The 27009-nt window shown below is 44.1% G+C and overlaps 1 protein-coding gene across 6 annotated transcripts in view; it reads left to right on the top strand.

Moving 5' to 3' along the window:
• PIP5K1B (phosphatidylinositol-4-phosphate 5-kinase type 1 beta) overlaps positions 1–27009 on the top strand; it is a 323529-nt gene that overhangs the window by 201814 nt on the left and 94706 nt on the right. For all 6 annotated transcript variants that reach the window (XM_059141853.1, XM_059141849.1, XM_059141850.1 and 3 more), the window contains 6 exons: positions 4013–4224; positions 5755–5838; positions 5964–6012; positions 8613–8697; positions 14317–14472; positions 19669–19813. In XM_059141853.1, coding sequence (XP_058997836.1) covers positions 4013–4224; positions 5755–5838; positions 5964–6012; positions 8613–8697; positions 14317–14472; positions 19669–19813 — 731 coding nt within the window. The remainder of the gene's footprint in view (positions 1–4012; positions 4225–5754; positions 5839–5963; positions 6013–8612; positions 8698–14316; positions 14473–19668; positions 19814–27009) is intronic.

Below are 27009 nucleotides of genomic sequence, written 5' to 3'. Positions count from 1 at the left end.
AAATCTAACTATCATGGTCACTTCCCACACAGTGGGAATAGAATTTATCTTTTTTTTGTGGTGGGGGTGGTGGTTGTCCCACAAAGAGAACTTTTCTTTGCAGCGAAAAAAGAGATCACAGGGAATGACTTCCAAAGCCCTGACTGTCCAGGTAACCGTGGGTGGGTGTCTCTTATTTGGGGTTAGGATGAGTATTTAGACAGGGAAGCCTTGTTACCAGCTGTAGACATGGACAGAAGGTCATTCAGACGCCTTAAGCTAACGCACCTATACGTGCATTAGAAGTTCTATAAATGCGGCTTGTGCTTCCCTGCTTGGGTGGAGATTTGGGCATTATAATGAGGGAAAGGTAGATGTTGGTCTTTCCAGAGGTAACTCCATGGTCCTTCTGTGTAGAGTCCTCTTTTTTAAGCTTTTCACTCTGAAAGCAGGAGCCAGGCTTCCTAGAGACAATTCAGTACCCTTCAGGGTCTCTGACGATCCAGCTTGAGAACACAGAGAAAATGATTCGCTTTTAAAAAGTTAGGTGTAGCTTTTTCATAGTGAATTCTCTCTGGAGGCTTGTTATTGTTGTTGTTTTAAATAAGCCAGGACAAATATTTGGCGACTTTAAAGCATCAGGAAATCAGGAAAACATCAGGAATTAAAACTGGACCCCGGCCTGACTTTGGATCACTTATAAAAGACACCCGTTCCGTTTGGCCTGTCCTTGGGTGGGAGAAGAGCCTCTGAGTACAAACCAGACGGTTCAGGTTGAATCTTGCATTGGGAATTTAAGGGAAAATACTTGATAAAGAGGCTTTTTAACAAGCAGAACTGCCTTGCCGATACTCTGCGGATGAGAGAGAAAGAATTGGGACGTTCACAAGGACCTTTCCATTTCCCCACACCTTGCTGTAAGCGTGCTGGATGCCTGGCAGGAATGCCCACAGCATGGTCCCAGGGTCCGATTAGAATTTGATTTTGGAGCCTGGGTACTGCTGTGCGGGGACACTTAGCAGTGGGGCGTCTGGGCCTCACAGAGCATGAGGCTGTGAATTTTGCTCACTGACGACGGGGCTGTTGGCCCAGATGGCGGGGCCGTGGAGTTAGAGCCCTTGGACCAGAACTGCGGTGCGGCCAGCTGTCCATTTCCCATCAGACACTCAACCCAGAACTTTTAAAGGGGCCCAAAGGGCGCTGGTAAGCTGGCCAAAAATGCAGTCGTATTTTTTGGGCTTTTTGTGCATTTTGTAGTCAGAAGTGTCACTTCAAGGGTGTTTACATCAAGACAAGTTCTGTAGCCTCTCACACCAGTGTGAGCCATGAGTCTCCGTGACTTATAGTCAGGATGAGGGTACCTAACAGCTAATTGGGTATTTTCCCTGTACCAAGAATTTTTCCAGGCACTTTCTCTGCATTTCCATGTTGAATTTTCACAAGCACCTTCTGCTGTGTGTAATAATAATGTCGGCCTTCCGCAGAGGAGGAAACTGGCGTAGGGAGGCGATGTGACCTGCCTAGGTCAGAGTCCGTGCCCTTTATCTTTTAGGTCCTTTACCCCAAAGCCTCTCTAGGAAGGGACACGCGAGCTCTGGTACCTGGGAGTCAGAAACCTGGTGTCTGCAGGTGGTGATCCCCGGGCAGGACTATGACGCCGTCTGAGGGGGCGCTGTTTCCAAGACACCCTTTCAGTATGGTTGACAGTTACAAAAGCTAAGGTCCTTCTACTTTTTTTTTTTTTTTTTAAGATTATATTTATTTATTTGAGAGAGAGACAGTGAGAGAGAACATGAGAGGGAAGAAGGTCAGAGGGAAAAGCAGACTCCCCGTGGAGCTGGGAGCCCAATGCGGGACTCGATCCTGAGACTCTGGGATCATGATCTGAGCCGATGGCAGTTGCTTAACCAACTGAGCCGCCCAGGCACCCAGGTCCTTCTACTCTTGTTTTTGTCTGAAGAAAGTGTCCAATATCTGTTAGTGTTTCTTCGTAAGAGGTTGGGTCCTTGGCACCCGTGATACAAAGCTGGCTTGCTTTCTTATCGGACTTCCTCATGGAGGCATGAGGAAGGTGCTGATGGGTCTCCCTGGCGACCCAGCCAATGGGTTGGCTGCCGAATCATCGGGGCAGTGGTGAGGAACTCTTCCTGCCACCCTTCCCTCTTCCTTCATCCTTGACTCCACTTCTTCTTAGCTTAGGGAAGCTGGGTCCACATGACTATCGGGTCACTCTCTTGGGTTAGAAAGTTCCATGGCGTAAACCTCTTAAATAGTAAGACTCTACACTCAGCTCTTGCCTGCCTCCTTTCTCGAAGTACTTAGTTGAGTAAACTGAGCGATGAATCATTGATACTCTGAATAATTGATACTCATGGGCAGCCCCCTTTCGTTTTTCCTCGTCGATGCGTGAGACCCAGGGATAACCATATTTCTGGAAGGCCAGCTATGTCATAGTTCACAGACCCCCCTTACAGAGGCCACAGGTGTATAAATCCTCGGGTCCAACCCCTGATTGCTATATCTCTATCATAAATGTCTGATCAAAGAGCAGTCGGGCTCCCCTGAAACTAATAACATACTATGTGTTAACTAAATTGAATTTAAATTTTTAAAAAAATTTTTTAAATATATAAATAAGCATTTGGGCTAAAGAGTAATGAGGAAAGCCTATGGCATTCTGGGTCTTCAGTCTCTGGTTAAAGAGTTATCATACACTCTGCCCCTCAAAGACATTCCCTAACTGGGCTATAGCGACAGATTATCCTGCTGATTCAGAGACAACTGTTCTGCCACGCAGGCTTGTCTTCATTTCTGGGCTGGTTTTGATTTCCTGAGCAGTTTTGTGTGAGAAACGCCAGGCGTTTAGAAGTCTCAGCCCCCTAGGAGAAGTTGTTTATCATAGAGGAAAACACCCCATTTTCATGCTCTCCTGAATACTCTTCCCCTGGAAGAAGCCGCCTGAGTGTCAAAGCCCCGCTCACCCCGGGAACGCATGCGCATTCCCTCTTCCCTTGACCTTATTTCCCGCCATTTTCCTGTCAGAGCGTCTCTCCCTCCTCTGTCTGGCTGCCTTCAGCTACTCTTCGTTCCTTCTCTTCCCCACTGTTTGCTGAGCGGGTAACTAAGCATGAAGTCCTGTTGTTTATTGAGATCATAATTTTTTAAAAAACACTTCTGCTGGGAACCGAATGGCCACTTGGAAACGCCAACTTTCCCAAGGAGACCAGCAAGGTTAAGATGTAGAGAACGGAATTCAGACAGAAACACCTTCGGGCCGAGTCCTCGTACGGAGGAGGATACAAGCATGTAGAGACCCTTAGTTGGGGGTATCTGTGCTCTGGTGTTTAAGAGTGTGGCCACTGGGGACGCCTGGGTGGCTCAGTGGGTTAAGCCGCTGCCTTCAGCTCAGGTCATGATCCCAGGGTTCTGGGATCGAGTCCCGCATCGGGCTCCTTGCTTGATAGGGAGCCTGCTTCTGCCTGCCCCTCTGCCTGCTTGTGTGTACTCTCTTTCTCTCTCTGGCAAATAAAATCTTAAAAAAAAAAAAAAAAGTGTGTGGCCACTGGAGGTGACTGCCAGGGTTCACATCCCCACAGTGCCACTTCTAAGCTGCGTCATACCGAACGAATTACCTTGTCTCCCTCTGGCTCATTTTATTCCTCTGTAAAATAGAGACAGTCGTAGTACCTCGTCCAAAGAGTTGTGAGGGTTGGATCTGAGTGAACCTCCTTAGAACCTGGCATGTGGGAAGTGCTCAATAAATGTTACGAGGGAAGCGTTCACCGACGGTTAGAAAAAGCTGTGCTTGCTTTAGGTTTGCATAAAAAATATCCTCTTGGAGCCGTTGTGATAATCCCTACTAAACTTGACCTAATAATAACCTCAAATATTTTTATTTTGGTTTTCCTCCATCTGCCATGCCCTGGAAGGGACACGGGAGCTGTGCATCTGCATCTCTAGAACTCTCTGATTCTCTGCCGCTGAGACTTACCCCCTTCTGTTGACCGGCCGCCTGGTTCTTTTTCTTCCGCAGGTGCTGGAGAGCTTCAAAATCATGGACTATAGCCTTTTGCTGGGAATCCACATCTTGGACCATTCCCTCAAAGAGAAGGAAGAGGAGAACTCACAGAATGTGCCTGATGCTAAGCGGTCCGGGATGCAGAAGGTCCTCTATTCCACGGCGATGGAATCCATCCAGGGTCCGGGCAAACCTGGAGATGGGATCATCGCAGAGAACCCGGACACGTAAGTGCACCCGCCCTCCTGCACACCCTCCGGGTCGTGGCGGCCCATGGCAGTGGGGAATGACACGCAATCATGTGCCGTCCATGAGGGCTCTTTGAGAACGGATTCATACCCGGTGCTAAAATGGGTCGAGCAGCCTTCATTTCTGCTCCTCTCCGGGTAACTAGATGCCTGGCGGTGCGGCGATTAGCATTCTTTCCCCCGTGTGCTCACTTTTTTCCAATGGCTCCATTTCGGAACAATGGCCCAAAGTGTTTCTGGCTACCCCCACTGGCTCCATATTCAAAACGTCCCCCACAACAGGGAGAACATACTTTGAATTTGAATCAACGCGTATTTAAGCAGACACAGGGTCGGAATTGCATTGTCATTCAGAGCTCCTCGTCTGCAGGAGAGGACTCTCTTCTGCCGGATCCTCTACCCCCTGGCAGATGTGGTCTCTTGCCTTAGCCAGATGTGCTGGTAACTGCAGGATCCGTTTGCATATATAAAGTCCACACTGACGAACAGAAACAATTGCAACCGAGGAAAATTACTGCCGCGGCTGATTGTCACGTGCATTGACCAGCTGTACAAGAGAGAGAACGGAAGGCGCCGCTTTCCTTGGCCGTTAGCAATCTGCCTTTTAGGAGTCTCCAACAATGATTAAATCACGGACATATTTCACTTTTTCTTTTTTTTTGGTAAAGATTTTATTTATTTACTTGACAGACAGAGATCACAAGTAGGCAGAGAGGCAGGCAGAGAGAGAGGAGGAAGCAGGCTCCCCGCTGAGCAGAGAGCCCAATGCAGGGCTTGATCCCAGGATGCTGAGACCATGACCTGAGCTGAAGTCAGAGGCTTTAATCCACTGAGCCACCCAGGCGCCCCCATATTTCACTTTTATAAAGGAATACATATCAAACTTTTAAAAAATCCTCACTTCTCCATCTATCTAAATGCCCAATAGTCAATTAAACAAGGGATTCTGTATCAGCATAAAAAACTACAGAGCCATAAAAAACACATTATCATTGAATACAAGCAAATGTCTAATCACTTAGCGATTGAAGAATTCAAGTTATAAAGCATGTTAAATTGTTGCTTTTGTGGACTAATAAACACCTAAAAACACACATTTACACTAGACGGGTTTACCAAATGCTAATAGTGGTCCTTGGCCTCCTAGGAATGGGTTCTTTTAAATATGTTACACTTCACAGCAAATAGGTAAAAGCATTGCATTTTTAAAGGGGAGTATTTAAAAAATACTTTAAAAATTCGTTCCCGTAGTTTTAAAATAGGAATGATTTTTTGTTTGGATTCTTCCCGTCCAGCTGTCCTGAGTCAACAGCTACATTTTCATTCTCCTGTGTGGGAAGTTCAGCATTCTGGATTCCCAGGGAGACCTTACCCAAGGCAAAAAAAAAAAAAAGACTGGGAGTCCAGAATTCTTAAAGTTGTCCATTTTTATTTAGTCTGTTTATTAGAAGTGATTTTTAACTTCCCATTATATGTCATAAACTATTTTCTCTCTTGCTCTATCAACAGAATGGGAGGCATTCCAGCTAAAAGCCATAAGGGAGAAAAACTACTTTTATTTATGGGCATTATTGATATTCTGCAATCATATAGGTAAGAGATTTGGGGAAGTAGCCTTTCCTTATTTCAAAATAAATCAACAAAAGGTATTCTGAAAATCCACTGCATGGGAATGATTTTACATTCTCATTTGTATGTTTCTGTGTCTTTATGTTTAGGTTAATGAAGAAGCTAGAACATTCCTGGAAAGCTCTGGTCTATGATGGGGTATGTGATTATCATGTTCCTTGATATCTATATATTTTTCTGATTTCTCAGACTTTAGGGGGTGTCTAGGAAGTCACGTCAGCAGAGAAAATGATGTCTTATTTTTGCGTGAAATCTGGACACACTTATGAAAGGAGAGGATGCTGGGAAGAAGGGGAGACTCTTTGCCTGGGCCCCGGAAGCTCAGGAGGGCAGTTACAATGAGGTTCTCACAAGACTGAGCTGTGGCGTGGTCTGAACCTGACTTTGGTGGACCACAGCCCGGGATTTGAACCTGCCAGACACGTTGCTTGTGATTTGGCCTCTCTTGGCCTGGTTTCCCATCTCTCCAAGAGACATGGTAATAGTACCTAGTACTTGCCTCATTGGACTGATATAAGGATAAAATAAAATGATGCCCTTTAGTTTTCAACACAAGACATACGAAGTTACAGTTGGATATAGGACTAAGACTGACTGGCATGAGGATATCTGTTGAACTCAGAATTGTATAACCAAAGAAAACAATCAACTATCCACCAACAGCCTCCCTCCCGAACCCCCTCTCTCTCTCAACCCACATAACACACATGCATGTTCCTCTCTGGGTATTAGATTTGAACTTTTTGCTGCTGACAGAACGTTACTAGCCTCAGTCTCCCTCAGTTAATAACCTAAAGTGACACTTCCAAAGAAGGTATCAGTCCAAGATTTGTTCACACCTTTTTTTTAAAAAAAGATGTTAGCAGATGCTTTCCTTTGAGAGAAGATAAATTATAGATATCACTCTTCTCCTTTATTGGAAAGAACACTTTCCACTGCCTCAGTTCCGTGGAAAACTGGTAATAACCTTCCAGCGTGAAAGGTCTGCGTTTGTCTACAGGCTAAGGAACGGGCTTCCTCAGAACGCACTTGTAACAGGGTCACAGGTTTGTTTCTAAGAATTAAATGTTGGCTTATTATTCAGGTCAAAGATTCCTTCTATTTAAAAGCCAAGATGGTAGGTTCATTTTTTTCTCTTCCTGACTAAGCTGACTAAAGTAGAGACTGAATAACATCTTCGCCATGGAAGGGAAATAGTAAACACACTTCTCCTTCTGTTCTCTGAGACAATGTTAATTCCCTGTCACCAGGCTAAGATTTCTGATGGGAATGACCTAGTTCTCCACTGGTCAGATGCTGCTGAGAGGCCCCTACCTTTGTCTAGTTAAAACACATCTTCCATTCTGCTGGGTTGGGTTTGGTTTTTTCTTAAGAGTATCTCTGTATTGAACATGTATTTGTGGAATTGTGAAATCAGTAAATAAGACTCATTTTTGTTTGCAAATGTGCCTCTTACCTAAGCAATGCTTCTTCGCACCAAAGAGAAACACAGTCCAGTCTCTCTTGGAAGGCAAGGTCCGAGTCTCAATGGTCTTGCACCATAAGATATTTCTAAGTTACTGTGCCTGTCGTATGTGTCCATTTCACACAGGAGCTGCGTGTCAGACCAGCTAGAAATGCCCACCTCTACAGCATCCCTAACGGGCTAGAGGACCAGTAGGCCTTGGTCAAAGAGGCTTTCTCTGTACTGTGTCCTTCATAACACGCTGTTTACAGAATGACCTTATGCCTCCTATAATGCCCTGTTTCACAGATTAAAAAAAAAAAAAATAGAGGCACCGAGGCCCTGCCTTCTTCCTGGATCACACAGCTGTATTAAGGCTGGAACTAACAAACTAACATCAGAACCAGGTCTCCAGACCTCTGGTCCAATGTGGGTTTTTTCTTCCAAACCCAGAGCAGCTGCTTTATACCATCTAAATTTAAATTTTCAGAACTTCTCCTATTAGAATCCACAAACGTAGAATGAAAACGGCACATTTACTCTTTCTAGAAACGTGCATCTCGGTTAGCAGATACGTGATTACTGAATAAACATGTAGAATTAGCTTCTTCATCCATCTCCTTTCCTGGATTTATAATAAAATGCCCCTCCAGTCCTGAAGACTCCTGCCAAGCACGAGAGAATTGAGTTAACAATTCAATTCAGTTCAATTCTACCTAATTAGTAGATAATTCAGCATAGCGGAGGTCATCAGTCAGTCTTGTCCCCGAGGAGTCTTCCCAGTGTCCGTGTACCTGATTACTACGAGACAAAACCACACTATTTTCTTTTTAACCTCCATGTCACTCTTACATTAGGGTTGTTTTGCATATGTCCCCAATTTTTGTCCCTGACCGAAAACAGTATTATCCTTTATTTTAGATGAAACACTGGTTGCCTGTATGTTTAAAAAAAATAATCCAAAAGCTTCACAAGGCACACAGTGGAGTGAGAATCAGCTGTTTCGTTTTATAAAGCCGCGTCCTTTGGCTGGCTCCCCCGTGCCCCTCTCCGCACTCTCTTTCCTCAGGAATATCTGGAAACTTTGCCCACAGAGCCTTTACGCCCGTTTCCCCAGTCTCCCTCCTGGGCACCATGGGTCGCACAGATGACACATACCGCTCATTTCCGGCTGCCAGCGTCCATGCCTCCTGGCTCAGGACGTTGGGCCGGCTGAGAACCGATTGCGTAGATGTCTCTTCTGGCTTGCAGTGATCTGAGAGGTAAACCTGTGCCACCTGCTTTGTCCTTCCAGGATACCGTTTCCGTTCATCGACCAAGCTTTTACGCTGACAGGTTTCTGAAGTTTATGAATTCCAGAGTTTTCAAGAAAATTCAAGGTAAGATTCTTAGGAATCTTTTTTTTTTTTTTTTTAACTTTTAGCTTACTGACTTTACTCTGGGCAATCTTTGTAAGATTTTTATTAGAAGGGTTTGGACTCTTCATCCCCAAAAGCTATGGTGACTTAGTAATTATGATGAAGTGTTCCATTAGGTATTTACTGATGCCATAATCATTAGAGTCCTAGGTTGTGGTAGAAAAAATAGAAACTGCCTACATGTCAAACCTTATCTTATATTGGGTATATATATTATGGTGCAATTAAATTGAATAATATTTAAAATAAAAATCATATTAAAGGTCCATTTAGGGGACACCTGGGTGGCTCATTCAGTTGAGTGTCCAGCTGTTGATTTTGGCTCAGGTCATGATCTTAGGATCAAGGTTGGGCCCCATGACCGGCTCTGCGTCCAGCGAAGAGTCTGCTTGGTATTCTCTCCCTCTCCCTTTTCCTCCCCCTCTGCTCCTCCTCCCACTCACTTGCACATACCCGCATGCTCTCCTCAAATAACTGAAAACTTTTTCTTAAAGATTTTATCTATTCATTTGTTAGAGAAAGCAGCAGGCGGAGGGAGAAGCAGGCTCCGTGCTGAACAAGGAGCCCGATGTGGGACTCAATCCCAGGACCCCGGGGTCATGTCCTGAGCTGAAGGAAGCTGCGTAACTGACTGTGCAACCCAGGCATCCCATTTAGTTCTTACAGATACAGATATGTATAGATACACACACACACACACACACACACACACACACACACAGAGTTATTGGTTTGCATACAAAAATGCACAACAAATTCTTTTTTTTTTTACATTTTTTTTTATTGGAGAGATTGAGAGAATGAGTGGGGGAGGGGCAGAGGGAGAAGCAGACACCCCCACGGAGCAGAGAGTTCGACATGACACTGTATCCCAGGACGCCGAGATCATGACCTGAACCAAAGGCAGACACTCTTAGTGACTGAGCCACCCAAGCACCCTGCACAACAAATTCTAATGGGATATATAAAAGCGTGATATATCACATTAACAAGTAAAAGAAAGAAACTATATGATCACCTCAATAGATGCAGGAAAAGCATTGGACAAAGTACAACATTCATTCCTGTTTAAAAAAAAAAAAAAAAAAGAACAAAAAAAAAAAAACCTCCACAAACTAGGCTTAGAAGGAACATACCTCAACACAATAAAGGACATACATGAAAAATCCACAATTAACACTATACCCAATGGTGAAAGACTAAGAGATTTTCTTCTAGGATCAGGAACAAGACAAGGATGTCCACTCTGCAGCTGTGGAAGTTGTGACCACAGCAATCAAACAAGAAAAAGAAATAAGGCCATCCAGATTGGCAAAGAAGTCAAATTTTCACTATTTGCAGATGACATTACACTACATATGTAGAAAACCCCAAAGACTCCACCAAAAAACTACCAGAACTGATTGATGAATTCATTAAAGTCACAGGATACAAAGTTAATATACAGCAATCCATTGCATTTCAACACAATAATAATGAGGTACCAGAAAGAGAAATTAAGAAAACCATCCCATTTATACTTGCACCAAATATAATAAAATGCCTCAGCATAAACTTAACCAAGGAGGTGAAATAGTTGTACTCTGAAAACTATAAAACACTAAAAGAAATTGAGGATGACACAAATAAATGTTAAGATATTCCATGGGCATGCATTGGAAGACCCAGTGTTTTTAAAACATTCATACTACCCAAAAGAATCTACAGATTTAATGGCATCCCTTTCAAAATACCAAGAATATTTTTCACGGAACTAGAACAGGTCATCCTAAAACTTGTATGGAACCACCAAAGACCCCGAACAGCCAAAGTGATCTTGAAAAACAAGAGCAAAGTTGAAAGTATCACAATCGAAGATTTCAAGATATACTACAAAGCTGTAGTCATCAGAACAGAACAGAAATAGACACATAAATCAATAGTATAGGACTGAGACTGGAAGGAAGCCCAAACCCACGTGGTCAGTTAATCTATGACAAAGAAGGGAACAGTACACAGTAGGGGAAAGACCGTCTCTTCAACAAATGGTGCTTGGAAGACTGGATGGCAACACACTAAAGAATGAAACTGGATCACGTTCTTAACACTATACACAAAAATAAACTCAAAATGGATTAAAAACTTAAATGTGAGACCTGAAATCCTAAAACTTCTCAAAGAAAACATAGGTAGTAATCTCTTGGCTATCACCCTAAACAAAATATTAATGAATGTTTCTGCTCAGGCAACAGAAACCAAAGCAAAAATAAACTTGTGGGATTGGGAGGGAGACAAACCATAAGTGACTCTTAATCTCACAAAACAAACTGAGGGTTGCTGGGGGGAGGGGGTTTGGGAGAAGGGGGTGGGATTATGGACATTGGGGAGGGTATGTGCTTTGGTGAGTGCTGTAAAGTGTGTAAACCTGGTGATTCACAGACTTGTACCCCTGGGGATAAAAATATATGTTTATAAAAAATAAAAAATTTAAAAATTTAAAAAAATAAAAAAAATAAACTTGTGGGACTACACCAAAATAAAAAGCTTTAGCACAGTGAAGGAAACCTACTAAATGGAAGGAGATACTTGCAAATGATACATCTGATAAGGAATTAGTACTTAAAATATATAAAGAACTTATACAACTCAACACACACAAAAAAATGTGATCAAAAAATGGGCAGAGGACTTGAATAGACTTTTTTTTTCCAAAGAAGGCATACAGACGGCCAGCAGACACATGAAAAGATGCTCAATATCACTAATCATCAGGAAAATGCAGATCAAACCACAGTGAGATATCAACTCACTCCAGTCAGAATGGCTAGTATCAAAAAGACAAGAAATAGCAAGTGTTGGCGAGGATGTGGATAAAAGGCAGCCCTCATGCATGGTTGGTGGGAATGCAAAATGGTGTAGCCACTGTGGAAAACAGTTCCTCAAAACACTGAATGTAGAAATACTGATTAGTAATTCCACTACTGGGTGTTTACCCAAAGAAAATCAAAACCCTAATTCAGAAGGGTACATGCACCTCTGTGTTGACTGCAGCTTTATTTCCAATAGCCAAGACATAGAAGGAGCCCAGTGTCCATCTACAGATGAATGGATAAAAAAGATGCCGTGTCTATATACGGTGGAATATTACTCAGCCGTTAAGAATGGCGTCTTGCCATCTGCAACAGCATGACTGGACCTACAGGGTATTATGCTAATTAAATAGGACTAAGATCCATATTACCATATAATCTCACTTCTGTGTGGCATTTTAAAAAAGCAAATGGACAAACTGCTGCTTGCCAGAGGGGATGTGGGTGGGGGATGGGCGAGATGGATAATGGGGATTAAGAGGTACACACTTATAAAATAATCATGGAGCTGAAAAGTACAGCATAGGGAATTTAGTCAATATTATGTATGCTGGCTAACTGAACATAATAAAAAAATAAAAAGTAATCCTAGTAATAATACTATGCAGTGATAGATGGTGATCACACTTCTCATGGTGAGCACAGAGCAATGTATAGAATTGTCTATAATCAATATGTTGTGCACCTGAACCTAATACAACATTGTATGTCAATTACACTCCAATAATAATTTTTTTAATTTTAAAAGCTAAAAAAAATACAACTTTAAGATGCTTTATCAACTGTAATTCTATTAAAGCCCTTAATGCATATAGGTATACGTTCTTTGTAGATGGAAACTTCCCCTTCTCACGTCTACCCCCAAGAAAATAGTACCTACTCTTCAAGTTTCTTCTTTCAAATTACTTTTTTAAGTCTTATTAGTCTTTCATTCCACCGCAAAATTGAGTCATACTCGCATTGTAATAATGTCTGCAAGTTGTATAATTTTTTCTAGAAATATTAGTCATCATAATGTTGAGACATCACTGAAATTCCCTACCCAGATAATGTGTGTCAAGCAGTAAAACTTAGCTTCTTGAACGGAATATAATAGTATGTTAATTTGTTAAAAAAACAACTGCTGTAAGATTTTTAGGACAATAATGCATTCAGTCAGCCAGTTTTGAGCACCTGTAATGTACCTAGCATTATACTACACAATAATATAGGAAGATTTTTTTTAATTAGTTCCTCCCTCAGTAATTTTTGGGTCAGGGATTAGAACATGTAACAGATTTATAATCTAATGAAGCAATTGCCCTTCCCTCAAAAAACAAAACAGAACAAAACAAAAAAACTCACTCTGGTTTTATCTTTTCTCCCCCTCACATCAGCCAGGAAATTCCTCTACAGAGAGGAAATAAACACCAGTTTAGACAACTTCAGGCAGAAGAAAGGCACCTGGGGTTTCATGCTTTCTAGCTGTGTGACCTTGAGCAGGTCGCAACTTTCCCAGTCTCAGTTGTCAGACCTATAAAAGGGCCCACCTCCCTCGGACAACCACATGGGGTTTTGAGATTTGGTGTGTCAATGTCGCCCTCCAAACCCTAAAGCCTTCTCCAGGAGTTATTGTGATGATGATCATATTGTTATGGTTCTTAAACTGCTCATAGGACATATAAACCTTCCCTTCTCTTAAAGTGGAGAGATTGCCCACTATTCTTTCCCCATCGGTGTGACCCAAAGTCCTGTCCAGTTATGTTCTTAGAGGCTGTCTATGGGTAAGCCCCAAATAAGCGCCATAATTTAAGTCCTGGAGAGCTCCCAAGGCCAGACACAATTCTCTAATGGATCAGCTGTCAGGTCCCCAGTCTGTGCAGCCCTCCAAAGGCAGAGGAGAGGCTTTGCCTGTTCAGGGAAAGCATAAACCAGCCTCAACTTTCCTCCCTCCCCTCCAATGGAATTCTCTAACGGTGTTAAGCCAAGAATTATTGCAGTGAAGACGGCATGGAAATAGAGATGGTCTGTCTGCGGCCTCAGCCGCTCCCACGGACGTATCAGAGGTGAAGGGACACCCTTCCGCGAGCAGGATGGTTGGTGATGTCCATGTGCCTCGGTTCAGGTTCCCAACACACTCCTGAAGCTGGAGAATGCTGTTTGCACAAAGGTCGGGAGTGAACGATAACATCTGACGCAGCCATGACCTAGAAAAGACCCAGAGAGCAGGAAACTTCAGTGGAAAGTCACTTAAAAGCAAAAAGCAACCAGAAGTAACTGGGCTAAATTAGGCTTCATGAGTATAAGATTAAACATTGGCATGTTTGGAAATTCCCAGTCCCCAAGTTAATAAAACCAGGGTCATGAGAATTCAACTCCGTTTACCATCTACGTTTACCAACCCACCCAACCGCCTCCCAGCGCTAGAAAAACATTGCTTGGAGGCAGAAGAAGTATCCTTTAATGACATAACGTTTTAAGTCTCACCTCTGGTAAGACTTGACCTCAGAATCTGGAGACAATTTCCAGTTCGCATGTATTCAAGGAGCTTTTCATGGAAGTCGAGTCCTTGTGGACAAGTAAAATTGCCAAAACCCAAACAGTTTCGTCTCCCTCTCATGTCTGTAAAAGTCTCTTGCACTCGGCTCAAATCATGAGTCATATGTGAATGAGGAAAATCTTAATTTAATAAAAAAAATTAATGTGGTTTTACCGTAAATATCGTTGTCTCTCCTTTTTCCTCCCTGTCTAGCCTTGAAGGCCTCGCCTTCTAAAAAACGTTGCAACTCCATCGCCGCCCTGAAGGCCACCTCGCAAGAGATCGTGTCCTCAGTTAGCCAGGAGTGGAAGGACGGGAAGCGAGACTTGCTGACCGAGGGGCAGAGTTTCAGCAGCCTTGACGAAGAAGGTAAAGACGTGTCACTTAACAAAAAAAAAAGGAAAGGAAAAAAAGTCCTTCTGATCTTGTTTCTATAGGTGATAAAGATTCATGATAGAGCAATTAGAATATACCTGCCCAAAGAAGCAAGGTGGGGGCATGCCTCGCTGGCTCCGTCTTTGGAGCTGGGTCTTGATCTCAGGGTTGTGAGTTCAAACCCCACATTGGAACTTATTTTTAAAAAGAAAGAGGGGCGCCTGGGTGGCTCAGTGGGTTAAGCCGCTGCCTTCGGCTCGGGTCATGATCTCAGGGTCCTGGGATCGAGTCCCGCATCGGGCTCTCTGCTCGGCAGGGAGCCTGCTTCCTCCTCTCTCTCTCTGCCTGCCTCTCTGCCTACTTGTGATCTCTCTCTGTCAAATAAATAAAAAATAGAATCTTTAAAAAAAAAAAAAAAGAAAGAAAGAAACAAAGAAACCAAGTCTATTAACTCATTTTCAAAAGGATATTTACGGTATGACATAGTTACTACAAATTTTTCAAACACCTGAATAAAATAATATGTGGTTGACAGTAAAGAGGAAGGAAAAGTTGGAAGATATACTGAGGCATTTAGAATTAAAAGATCCATAATCCATAATCCGCTCTTGGGAGGTCACACATCTGAACATGTTTGTGTTTTTACTATTGGACCTTGTTCTGTGTGCACATACAGTGTGTGTGTGTGTGTCTCTGTGTGTGCATGTTTCAAACACACATATGCATTGTATACATATGTATACACACATCCTTACAGATACGTGTGTACACAATGTAACAATGAATTATCCATTCATTTAGGTCTTTAATGAATTTAATAAAGGCTTTGTGACTTTCCTCTTGCTTGTCTCATACACCTCCCTTTTATTAGCTTTATTCTTAAATGCATATAGAGATAGTCATAGACATGTATTTTCGGTCTTTTCAAATAGCATCTTTCTAAGATTTGGGTTTTCTGGCTCTTTCTTGCTACTGTGTAGCCCTCCCTTCTCTTTCTTTCCGTCCTCACCTGCCAGCTCGGTCTCCCAGAATAATGATGAATGCAACTGGTGATTGTGGGCAGCCTTGCCTTGTCCTGATTTTAAAGGGAATGTCTCTCCGGTTTCACTGTTGAGAAAGAACTTGGCTGTATTTGATACCCCTAATCGGGTCAAGGAAGGACTTTTTTATTCCTGGTTTGCTGAAAGTTTTTTTATCAGGAGTGAGTGTTGAATTTTATCACATACTTTTTCTTGTTTGTTGACTTGATCATGAGGGTTTTTTTCTCTTCTAATTCTAGAAGAGGAAGTGACATTTTAGGCTTCTTTTTTTTTTTTTTTTTTTAAATCAGTGTATTCTTTGGGGAATCCCAACATTTCCTGAAAATTTCTTCTCCTTCGATTACATTTGATCTCTTCTCAGGCTTTCCTTTCCCCCGGAGTGGTCAGGATAGGGTCATTCCTGTTTTCTTCTACAGCACCGCTCCACCGCTGTCGTGTGGGGTTTCCTTCTTTCTCATCTTCCTAGAAAACAGCTCAGACCCACATTTGGTGCTTTCGGCAAAGGAGTTCATGAATCGCCTTTGCTCCTCTCTCCACCGGCCATTTCTGGCTCGGAGATGCCCTTTCCCTGAGACTCCCCCTGTGCCCGCCTCTCCCCTACCACATGGCCCGGGCTTCTTAGAACACACGTAAAACTGCGAGGTGTCTGCGGTCTGGGAGATAGGATTAACTGATTTTTAAACTGTGCTAGTTAAACGTTCAACTAGTACACACCGGATGGCATCTGAAGTTAGAGCGGTGAGTCCAGGTGTTAATGTGCGGGGAGAAGAGGATATAATACATACACTGCCTACCACCCAGAAAGTCTGGAGACCTGGGAAGTAGGGCACAGGTTGTGGGTTTTGTTTTTGGTTTTGTTTTGTGCAGGAGACTTACTGCACCCATTGCTTCATTTTTAAAGAGACTTCACCCAAAAAGCCACCGAAGGTTGAAGAAAAACCTACTGAGCATATTCTTTGAAAATTTTAACATACTATTACGAAAATGAATTGATCTGAATAATGCCATCTGTGTACAAAGTTTGCTACCGTGTTCGGCCTTTTTATAATGCCCCGTGCTTGGGGGCTCCCCTTTAACAGTGCACCAAGTCATCGCCAGATTCCTCTCGAGTTTTTAATCCTCTCGTCTGTGCCGCTGTCCGTTTTCCAGTTGTCTTCATTTTCTCTGGCCATGTAGCAAATTACCCAGAACATCTGCAGCTTAGTAGGACCTCTGTTTATTAGCCCACCATGTGTAAATCAGAATTCTGGCCAGGCTCGCCTTGGTTCTCTGGACATAGCTTATCAGGGTCTCAGAAAAGGTGTCAACTGGGCTTCTCTTAGGTGCTGGAGAAAATCCTCCTCCAAGGTCATCACCTGGTTGGCGGAATTCACTTCCTCATGGTTGTAGGGCGGAGGTCCCTATGCCTTCCTGTCTGATAGCCGTGGGCCCACTCCAGCCCCCCCCCACCTCCGAGACCTTCCACATTCCTTGCCAGGCAGCCCCCTCTATCTTCAGACCAGGACTTTCTTACAAGTCAATCTTTCTCTCACTTCGGATCTCTGACCTGCAGACAGAGATTTAAAAGGCTCAGGTGATTAGGCCAGGCCCACCTAGAGAGTATTCTCTTTGACTAACTTGAAATTAACATATGAGTAACCTTAATTACATCTGCAGAATTCCTTTTGCCCTGTACCATCCTGTACTATCCTAGTATATTGCCCAGTTCCACCCACACTCAAAGGGAGATGATACAAGTGTTCAGGTCACCTGGGATCAGCCTAGAATTCTGTCTACCATGCTAGTTTTTTTAAAAAGTTGAAGGATACAAGAGCTTGAGGAAACAGCTCTCTGCTTCAGAGAGCTGGTCCTTAAACGTTGGGGCTCAGCTCCCCGGTGTCTGGACCAAGACTCTGGACAGATTGTCTCTCTCTGAACTGTACCACTCATGTAGTCTCTGGCTCATGAAGTCAAGACCACAGTCTGCGTGAGCCTCTCTGGTCCAGCTCCATCTGCCCTAAGTTGAGTAGCAATTCATTGGTGGGAGGTCATTTTCCAGAATGCACTCTTCACTACTCTTGAGCATGTCCGTATTATCCTCTGTATTTAGTAAGAAGGTGGGACCAAGTATATTAAAGATCGCTAGCCAGCTGGCGTGTTACATGGAAGCCTTTCTCATTTTTGCATGTAGAGCACTTTGGTTACTTGTGTTGCTGTACCGTTACCATCTGCTAATTCATCGTGGAAATTCTTTATGTTGAGCTGACCTGGAGGCAGAGCCGCACCATGTCCCAAAGTGCGTCCAGTCTCCTGGTCCAGAGCAGCCCTTCTGACCTACACCCTCTCCCTCCATCTACAGCTCTTCAAACCCCAAATCCAAAACCTCACACTCATGCAGTAGCACCTATTAGGACCATTTTCCCATTCATACACTTCCTAAAAATGCGTAATTTTGAGCCTGTAAAGGAGGACCAGGAGCACCTCAAAATTATGTTTTATTATCCTCTTTGTTTAGTCTAGGGGAAGGATCAAACAGAAGCCAGTCCAGCATGGTGACTTTAGTTCACAAAAGTCTGTTGTATATTTGAAAGTTGCTAAAAGAATAGATCCTAAAAGTTCTCACTGCAGGAAAAAAGATGTTGTATCTACACACAGAGGGTCACTAGATTGTGATGATCATCTCACAATAAATATGTGTATCGAATGGTCACGTTGCACACCTAGAATCGATACAGTGTTCTATGTCAATCGTGTCTTCATAAAAATTTTTAAAAATAAAATATCTCCCTAGGTTTAAAAAAAAAAAAATCAGTGCAAGCCCCGCTGCAAAAGCTGAAGGACAGGACTCAGGAGTAACTCTTAGGTCCGTAGCGTTCTGTCACTGGGGACGTGCATGTGTATTTTTTAAGCAGCTCTTCTCTTGGTGACTGGATCTGTCATTAAGATACTGTCTCTGACAAGCTGGGCAGTAAGGGATACGAATTTGTCCAAAGTTTAGGTGAGGATCATTAAAAATGATCTCCCAGTATGAAAAAGGACTCCACACAGACGCAGGGAGAGTGGGCGTGGGTCACTGCTCAGCCTTGAACATTTTCCTTTCCCGCATAAGTACTTTTATAGGCATCTACTGTTTGTTTGGTTTTTAAGATTTCATTTATCATTTATTTATTGGGCAGAGAGAGAGAGCACAAGCAGGGGGAGCAGCATTCAGAGAGAGAGAGAGAAGCAGTACCCCCCTCAGAGCAGGGAGCCCGATGCGGGGCTTCATCCTGGACCCTGGGATCATTACCTGAGCCGAAGGCAGTCGCTTAACTGACCGAGCCACCCAGGTGTCCCAGGCATCTACCTTTTAAAAAGAAAATAGGGAGTTTTCTCATTTTTAGAAAGGCAACCTTGGCTCTTGAAATATGAGGCCGAGAGGAGCCAAGGATGATATTCAAGATGTATATGGACACAAAGGGGATTAAGACATAGCTGGCTTGGTTCAGTTGGTTAAGCATCTGCCTTTTGCTTAGGTCATGACCACAGGGTCCTGGGATCGAGCCCCACATGGGGCGTCTTGCTCAAGAGGGAGCCTGCTTCTCCCTCTCCCTCTGCCCCCGCCCCCACCGTGAGAGAGCTTGTGTGCTCTCTCTCTCTCTCACTCTGGCTTCCTCTCAAATAAATAAAATCTTTTAAAAGAGAGAGAGCGCTGGCTGTTCATCTGGGCAGCCTTTGTTTCCTGGTTCTTAGAAAGTTTGAGTACTTGGATCTAAATTGAGAATGACAGACACGCGCATATCCTAGGGAGGGAAAGCAGGTTCCCTGTGTGTTTCTCCATTTGCCAATCATGCTGTTAATCTCTGTCGAATTATCCCCTTAAGCTCCTTCCAGCTTTTTATGTCATCTTTTGAAACAGTAAATCGCTTTATTAGGTTTTTAAAAGCACATTCATAATGTCATTTCCATAAAGCCATTTTGTAAATTAATGCCATTTCCTTTCTGGATAACCTGTTGGCAAGAAGCTATTTTATATGTCTTCGGCAGCACAGACGAGCGAAGTGAATTCGTAATTTAATTTGCAACCTGATACGTAAAATGAACACTTTGGAGTTGATTTAAATTATTACAGGTATTAAGGCAACATTTATTACGGAGATTCACGAGTGTGTGTTGTGTTTCTGTTTTCCAGCCCTGGGATCCCGACACAGGCCGGACCTTGTGCCTAGTACCCCGTCACTGTTTGAAGCTGCTTCCTTGGCAACCACTATTTCATCGTCTTCCTTATATGTCGATGAACATTGTCCACACGACAGGACTGCACTCTATTCAAACAGGTGAGCCTTAGCACGATCAGATTACTATTCCGGTTATTACCACATCAGCATCACATTGAGATGATGTGAATTGAGAACATGCTGTCCCTGGCGCCCAGAACATGACTGTCACGTGCCCTGTAAGTAAGAGAAAGAGAGAACATGCTTGATTTGTTGTGTGGCAAGAAGCACATCTGAGGGGGAAACCTTGCTTATTTTTCTCCACTATTAGTCATTATGTCCTATTGAAACTATATACTTGGTTCTAGGTAAGAAGACCGATCTTTCATAATTTTTCTTGTAATAATTTCTTATGAATGGATTTTTGAAGCAAGTACTCCTGGATAGTATTGCTGGTAGTTGCAAAGATATTCACATATTCTTTAAAAAAAAAAAAAAAAAGATATTTGCATATTCTCTTTTTGTGTGAGTGACATTAGTAATGGTGATAGGCAGAAGGATGGCCGCCTCCAAAGTTGTGCCTGTCCTAAACCCTAGAACCTTTGATATGTCACCTTATATAGTAAAAGGGACTTTTGTGAATGTGATTAAATTAAAGATCCTGAGATGGGAAAAGTCTTGAATTATTCAGGTTGTCCCAGTGAAATCACAGGGTCTTTGTGAAAATAGATATATATCGTTTTATTAACCCTGCAGTGGCAGACAGCTTCATGCTTATGTTTCTTTATAGATCACTGAGTCCTGCAAAATTCAAAACTCACTAGGAAGCTACGAGCGTTTACAGTGAATGTGTCCTTCCTAAAAATCCTTAGGTGTGCACCAGTCTGTCCTCAAGCAGTCAAGTCTGATTATGAACAGGGTCTTGGTCAGAGGAAGACAGGAAGATTAGAGTCAGAGCAAGAGGAGCGACCCAGAAGGGAGGGCAGAGAGAGACATTGGAAGGTGGAGCGCAGCTGGCTTTGAAGGTGGGGGACAGGGCCATGAGCCTGGGAATGTAGGTAGCCTCTAGAAGCCAGAAAAGGCAAGGAAACAGAGGAAGACAGCTCTTCCAATACCTTGAATTTAAGGATTTGTGACCACCGAGGCCTCAAGAGAAGTTGTGTCATTTTAAACTGCTAAGTGTGTGGTCATTTCTTAGAGCAGCGATGGACGGCTAACCCAGTCCCTCTCAAACCTGTAACAATGGAAAGGTTAGGTGTTGGGTGGCCTGTTGCGATTTCTTAAATAGAGAGTGGATTCGTTATTAGATACGTTTGCTTTTTGAACCAAAACATTGTCAGACATTGATTCTAACAATAGAAGATGATATGGTTACCAAGAGATCACAGTGTTGTGTGTGGGCTTAGCTGTTGGATTTCCTCTCTTTCTGTATATGCAATTTTGTAACGAGCTCCAGTCCCCAGGCAGGGACTACTATGCATGTTCTTGATGATTGTCCGTTAAATGGGAACTAGCTCTCGTTAAAAATCTAGCTCCTGAGAATCAAGGTCCCGTTTGTGCAGGTAAACTGCTTCTTACCCCGTACATCCTCCATCCCATGCGTCCTTCCAGAAAGAGGACTCGGGACAGTAGACTCACTAGTAACACAGGTGTGTTTGTAGATTCCAGCGTGGTCTCTGGGCAAGTTCAGGTTTGGTCATTGGAGCTTCTGCAGAAATTGCTTCCCATTGCTGTTCCCTTCCCTCGCCACTAGCTACAGGTTGCGGGGTGGGTAGTGGTTGAGGCAGCCTGCCTCGGTCCGGAGAAGTGAAAAGAAAGACAAAGTGAGTCATCTGACTTAGCGGGGCTTCCATCTAGATAGCTCTGCTGGAAGGGCCAACAAATAAGGCTCCATTATAAATTATTCAACTCCCGGGAACTGTAGAAGAAATTTGGTTCGCTTCCTCGGGTTAAAAGAATTGAAAGCGATCTATACCTTACACTACCGTGGACCTTGATCGTTCCGATTTGTTACATCAGTTGGTCAAGCAACAGCTTTCCTATCTCTGTGGCAGAGCTGAGCACTTTGGTTTTGCTCTCAAATATAAATAGCGGCTTAAAAAATGGCTGGAAATTCATAAGAAGCTCCTTGCAAGGTCAAAAACAATTCTGTGTGAAGCCATGGTGATTTCTGATGGTTTGCTACTATTCCCATTATCAGGGGCATGTAATTGGGTATGCTTGTTATTAAATTATTTACTAGAATTTTCAGGACAAGAATAAAAGGGTTTTTTGCTTGGTTTTTGGTTTGGGTTTGGGTTTTTTTTTTGTGTGTGTGCAAGTGGTTGTGGGTCAGTATTCAGACTCTTGGCAAAAAAGTATTTAATTCTTGGGGATTCATAAGGTTCTCCTTCCTGACTAGTGTGGGAATGATCTCTGTGCACTCCTGGGCTGTGGTTTAATTCTTGGTACCTTTCTTTATGATGATACTGGTTATCGTATGTATATGGATGAGAAAAACATTAGTGTTGTCTGTTGTATTTTTTCTTTTCTTTTTTCCAAGTGAATTGAGATCAATCTTCTTTGGCATTGTATCTCCAAGTTGCAACTTGAAGATTTTATTTATTTTGCACGCACGCACGCACGTACATGCAAGAGAGAGAGAGTGCGCGCACACGCACATGAGTGGGAGAGAGAGGCAGAGGGAAAAGCAGACTCCCCGCTGAGCAGGGAGCCCAATGTGGGACTTGATCCCGGGACCCGGAGATCTTGACCTGAGCTGGAAGCAGATGCTTAACCAACTGAGCCACCCAGGCGCCTTTCCAAGTTGTAATCTGATTTCTCCTATTTAGCTGCCAGTCTGGGTTCAACTGCAAGAACGAGAAACCGCGCCGTCTTAGGCAGAGAGGGCCTTGATAGAAGGAATCAAGTGCTTACAAAGTCTGTGAAACGGCTCTGAGGTGGACATCAGGAAATCACTCCCGGGTAACACCACCGAACTAGCCCACCAACAGCCCTATAGCCTTGGCCGAAATCAAGCAGGGGCTCTGACAATGGAACCCAAGCCACTGACAAGCATTTTGGTGTCCCCAGAATGTTTTTCAAATAAGCCATCATTGAAACAGGCAGACTGTCTCACTAAAATACCCAGGCCCTTTGGAAAAATCACTAGCTTGGGCCGCACTTGGCCCTGTGGCCTCTCAGCACTCACCAGCTGGAGCGGAGACGCAGGGACCCTCCAGGTCACCACCTTCTGCTTTGTTCATAGGTGACAGTAACATTGCCCGCCTGCTCCCCTGAGCATTTCTGATTTTAGCCTGGAGAAGAAGAGAGGCCAATGGCGTGCCTCCCATCTTAACCACTGCCTTAGGGGGATGCTAAGGAGAAGGTGCGAAAAAGGCACAGGGGCGCTGGAGAGAAGTTACTAGCGTGTGAACTCCTGGGAATCCGTATCCTTACCCACCCCTGCCACGCGCGACCCTAATTAATCAACGGGGAAGCCTTACCGACAAACCGAAAAGAAATTGTCATGCTTTCTAGCACTTTTTCCTTTAGAGCCCTCCTAGACCTATGTGGGGTCTCTTGAAACGATAAACAAACATGATTTTAAGTCTCTTCTGGCCTACTAAATTTTGAAACCTAATCCAAACAGCCTGGAAAGAAAATGAGTTGAATATTGATGTTATAATTCACATGTTGGGGTTTTGTCTCTCTGCGTCATTTTTCTGTGAAGGCAGGGTGGCCTGTTTTTCCCATTTCAACACTAAGCCCTACATCACTGCCCTTCAGTAAGCCGTGAATACTTCCACTAGCCGTCGTCATTCTGTCAGTCTTTCTGAAATCCCTGACTCTGACAGGTGTCGATCAGTGCCGGGATGTCTCTGCATCTAAATTATATATTTTGGGGCAAGGGGGCTCGGGGCTGTCTCTTTGAATTATTCCCCTTTTTACGGGATTATTCTTTGTCACTGCAAAAACTCTGATAGAAATCTGTTCTTTTTTTTTTTTTTAAGTGTGCTCTAAAGATGGAGTAGGATGCAAAGAAAAATTAGTATTTTTAAGGTATACATTGACCCTGGTGATCATGAGTATGTGTTTTCACGTTCCCCCGTACAGTTCAGTATCAGAACATGTAGCTCACAGCAGTTGAAGGCAGAGTGTGGTGGCTACGTCCTTTCTGGTCAAAGGGTGGGTTGTAAAGTCTGATTTTTTGATCCTTGAATTCTCCTTTTCTAGCAGGAGCTCTGTTCTTTCAGAGGAGGTATAAACTGAGCACTAAGAAACGCAGAGGCAAAAAAACCTTTTCTAGCAGGAGCTCTGTTCTTTCAGAGGAGGTATAAACTGAGCACTAAGAAACGCAGAGGCAAAAACACACTTTACCTCAAAACTGAGAACAGTCTAGTGGGGATGTTTACTACCACTATGAATATGAATCCTTTTCATGATTCCCTGCACTGCTGGGAGCAAAGCTGTTGCTTGGATCACGTCAAAGTATCGAAAACCCGCCTGTGTCCCAACACACAGAAAGCCTCTGCCTGGAGCCTGCCTTGACCTTCATGGCCACTCTGGCCGGCCTCATGTTTTACTAGTGTTTCCAATAGTGGGCTCCCCCAGGAGCCATGTGGGGTATTAGAAGAAGGGCAGTTGTGTCAGAAGAAATGCCTGCCCCTGGTCATTTGCACGTAGAGGACAGCTGGGAAGGCCCCCCAAGTGATGAGTCTAGCTCATGGATCGTAGAGGCGGAGCCCTGGGATCTGGCTACAGTTCATGCACTTTTCTTCCTGCTCTTAGAGTCTCTTAAACCCAGGAGAGGGATGGAAGCAAGGTGGAAGGACCTGTTGTCTTACAGACCTGTCCAAGAGACAAGGAGAGAGAAACACAGAGATGTGTGCATCCTGTGACATGCTGCCCCAAGGTCCCACCGTGTGCCAGTAGGAGGTGACTGGAACGCGGGTCTCTGGGGCCTCCGCCTCACGTCTGTCTCCCGTATCACCCTTCCGCTAACAGCCTCCTGTCCTTTCGCTCTTGTCCTTGCCGTGTGTGCTGTGCATGACGGTTCATGCGCCCGGTTTTCCTAACATGAATTCTGCCTCCATAACTGAGTGACCTTTTTGCTGCCTAATAGCTAGGGTATTTCTGTTAGACAAAGCGCTGGGCTTCTTTGAATGCCTGCTCTTGACATTTGTTCTAGAAGTCATTGGCTAAGTTTGCTTATTAAGAACATCATGGCTGGGCACCTGGGTGGCTCAGTCAGTTAAGCCTCTGCCTTCAGCTCAGGTGCTGCTCTCAGGGTCCTGCATGAGGCTCCTTGCTGAGCAGGAGCCTGCTTCTCCCTTAACCTCTGCTTGACACTCCCCTTGCTTGTGCTCTGTCTCTCTGTGTGTGTCAAATAAATAAATAAAATCTTTTTAAAATAAAAAATAAATTTTAAAAAAGCACATCATGGCAGGGCGCCTGGGTGGCTCGGTCAGTTGAGCATCCAACTCTTGGTTTCCACTCAGGTCGTGATCTCAGGGTGGAGGGATCAAGCCCCACGTCGGACTCTGTGCTCTGCATGGAATCTGCTTGAGAGCATCTCTCCCCTTCACCCTCTGTGCCTCCCCCCCTCAAATAAATAAGTAAATATATCTTTTTTAAAAAAAGAATATCATGATATGCCTGGGTGGCTCAGTCGGTTAAGCCTCTGCCTTTGGCTCAGGTCGTGATCCCAGTGTCCTAGGATCGAGTTCCGCCTTGGGCTCCCTGCTCAGCGGGGAGCCTGCTTCCTCCTCTGCCTCTGCTACTCCCCCTGCTTGTGTTCCCTCTCTCTCTGACAAGTAAATAAAATCTTCAAAAAAAAATCATAACCTTGGGAACTTCTCCGCCATAGCAGTAATCGTACTTCAAATCATCAGTACTAATCTGATAATGATACTAATTATAATAATAGCTCATTCTTGGACCTTACTCAGGTCCGTGTTCAGCTCTTTCCATGTGTCAAAGTGACTTAAAGCTCCCAGCAGCCCTGGAAGGTCATCACATTTCCTATCTCCAGTTCACAGACCAGACATGCGCACAACATGGGGTCACTTGAAGGTCAGGTGGCTGCCCCGTGGAGCTGTGGTTTCCGCACACAGCATGGTACAGAGCGTGAGGCACCGGCCCCCCTCACCCGTATTGCCCCACCTCAGACCACTTGCCCTTGAAATGATGTTTCCCACATGAGGTCCACTCTTCCTCGTCTGTTTTCCCTTTTCTTTTTCCATGTGATTTTAAGTGTGGATTTTCGCTCCTCAAGACGTTGGAGCCCAAGTGTTCAAACCCTAGAAATAGGACATACTAACTTAAATCCACAAGTGACCTGAAAAAAACTCTTCCCTCGAGTTTTTATTTCCAGCCCTTCCAGTACACTCCACGTGCTTACATGGTCACAGAGGAGAGACTTCTGTTAGATACGTGTCTGCTTGATTTAGAAAATCCCGTATCTTGGGGCACCTGGGTGGCTCAGTCGGTTAAGCTTCTACCTTTGGCTCAGGTCATGATCCAAAGATTCTGGGATCGAGCCCTGCATCAGGCTCCCTGCTTGGCGGGAAGCCTGCTTCTCCCTCTCCCTCTGCCCCTGCTCGTGTTCCCTCTCTGGCTGTGTCTCTCTGTAAATAAAATCTTTAAAAAAAAAAAAAAAGAAAGAAAGAAAGAAAGAAGAAAAAATCCCGTATCTTCTGTTGACGAGGTAAGGTGCAGAAAGGACATTTGTGACTTACTAGATGAGGGGAGAAGAAGGTGGGCTGCCGGATCTTTCTAGTAATTCTGGTCCTTGAACCCTGACCTGAAGGGAGAGACAGCATGTGGCCTATAGCATCGCCTTTGCACATGGCAGCTGCCTGCTGGTCCCGGATATCCTCCCGAGCCCTCCTGTGGGTGCTGGGTATGGAATCTGACCTCTGCACACCCCTTGTGGTTTTATGGCTCTTAGTCTGGTGACTCTTCCCTTGCAGACAGACCGTCACCGCCGCCGTTCATCACCTCCTCCAGCCAGGCCTTTCTCTTGCACACCCATCATTACGGATCACCAGTTAGGGCATCAGCGCCCCCAGAACGCCCTGTTAGCTCTGTAACATTGGGCAAGTTACTCTACCTTCATGTGCCTCAGTGTCCCCACTTGGGAAGTGCAGATTGTTACACGGCTGCCCCAGACTGTTGTTACAAAGACTGGTTGAAATAGTAACTGGAAAGCACTTCCATTGCCTCACCGGAACCCATTCCGCACCATCAAAGTATTTGTTAAAGTTAAATAATCCAGTGATTCCATACTCAACCCCTTCCCGGAAGTTCCACCATCAGGGACAGGATGTAACCGT

The sequence above is a fragment of the Mustela lutreola genome, chromosome 12 (genome assembly GCF_030435805.1).
Source record: "Mustela lutreola isolate mMusLut2 chromosome 12, mMusLut2.pri, whole genome shotgun sequence".
NCBI classification, from domain to species: domain Eukaryota; kingdom Metazoa; phylum Chordata; class Mammalia; order Carnivora; family Mustelidae; genus Mustela; species Mustela lutreola.
This window is presented reverse-complemented; position numbering and strand designations above follow the sequence as displayed.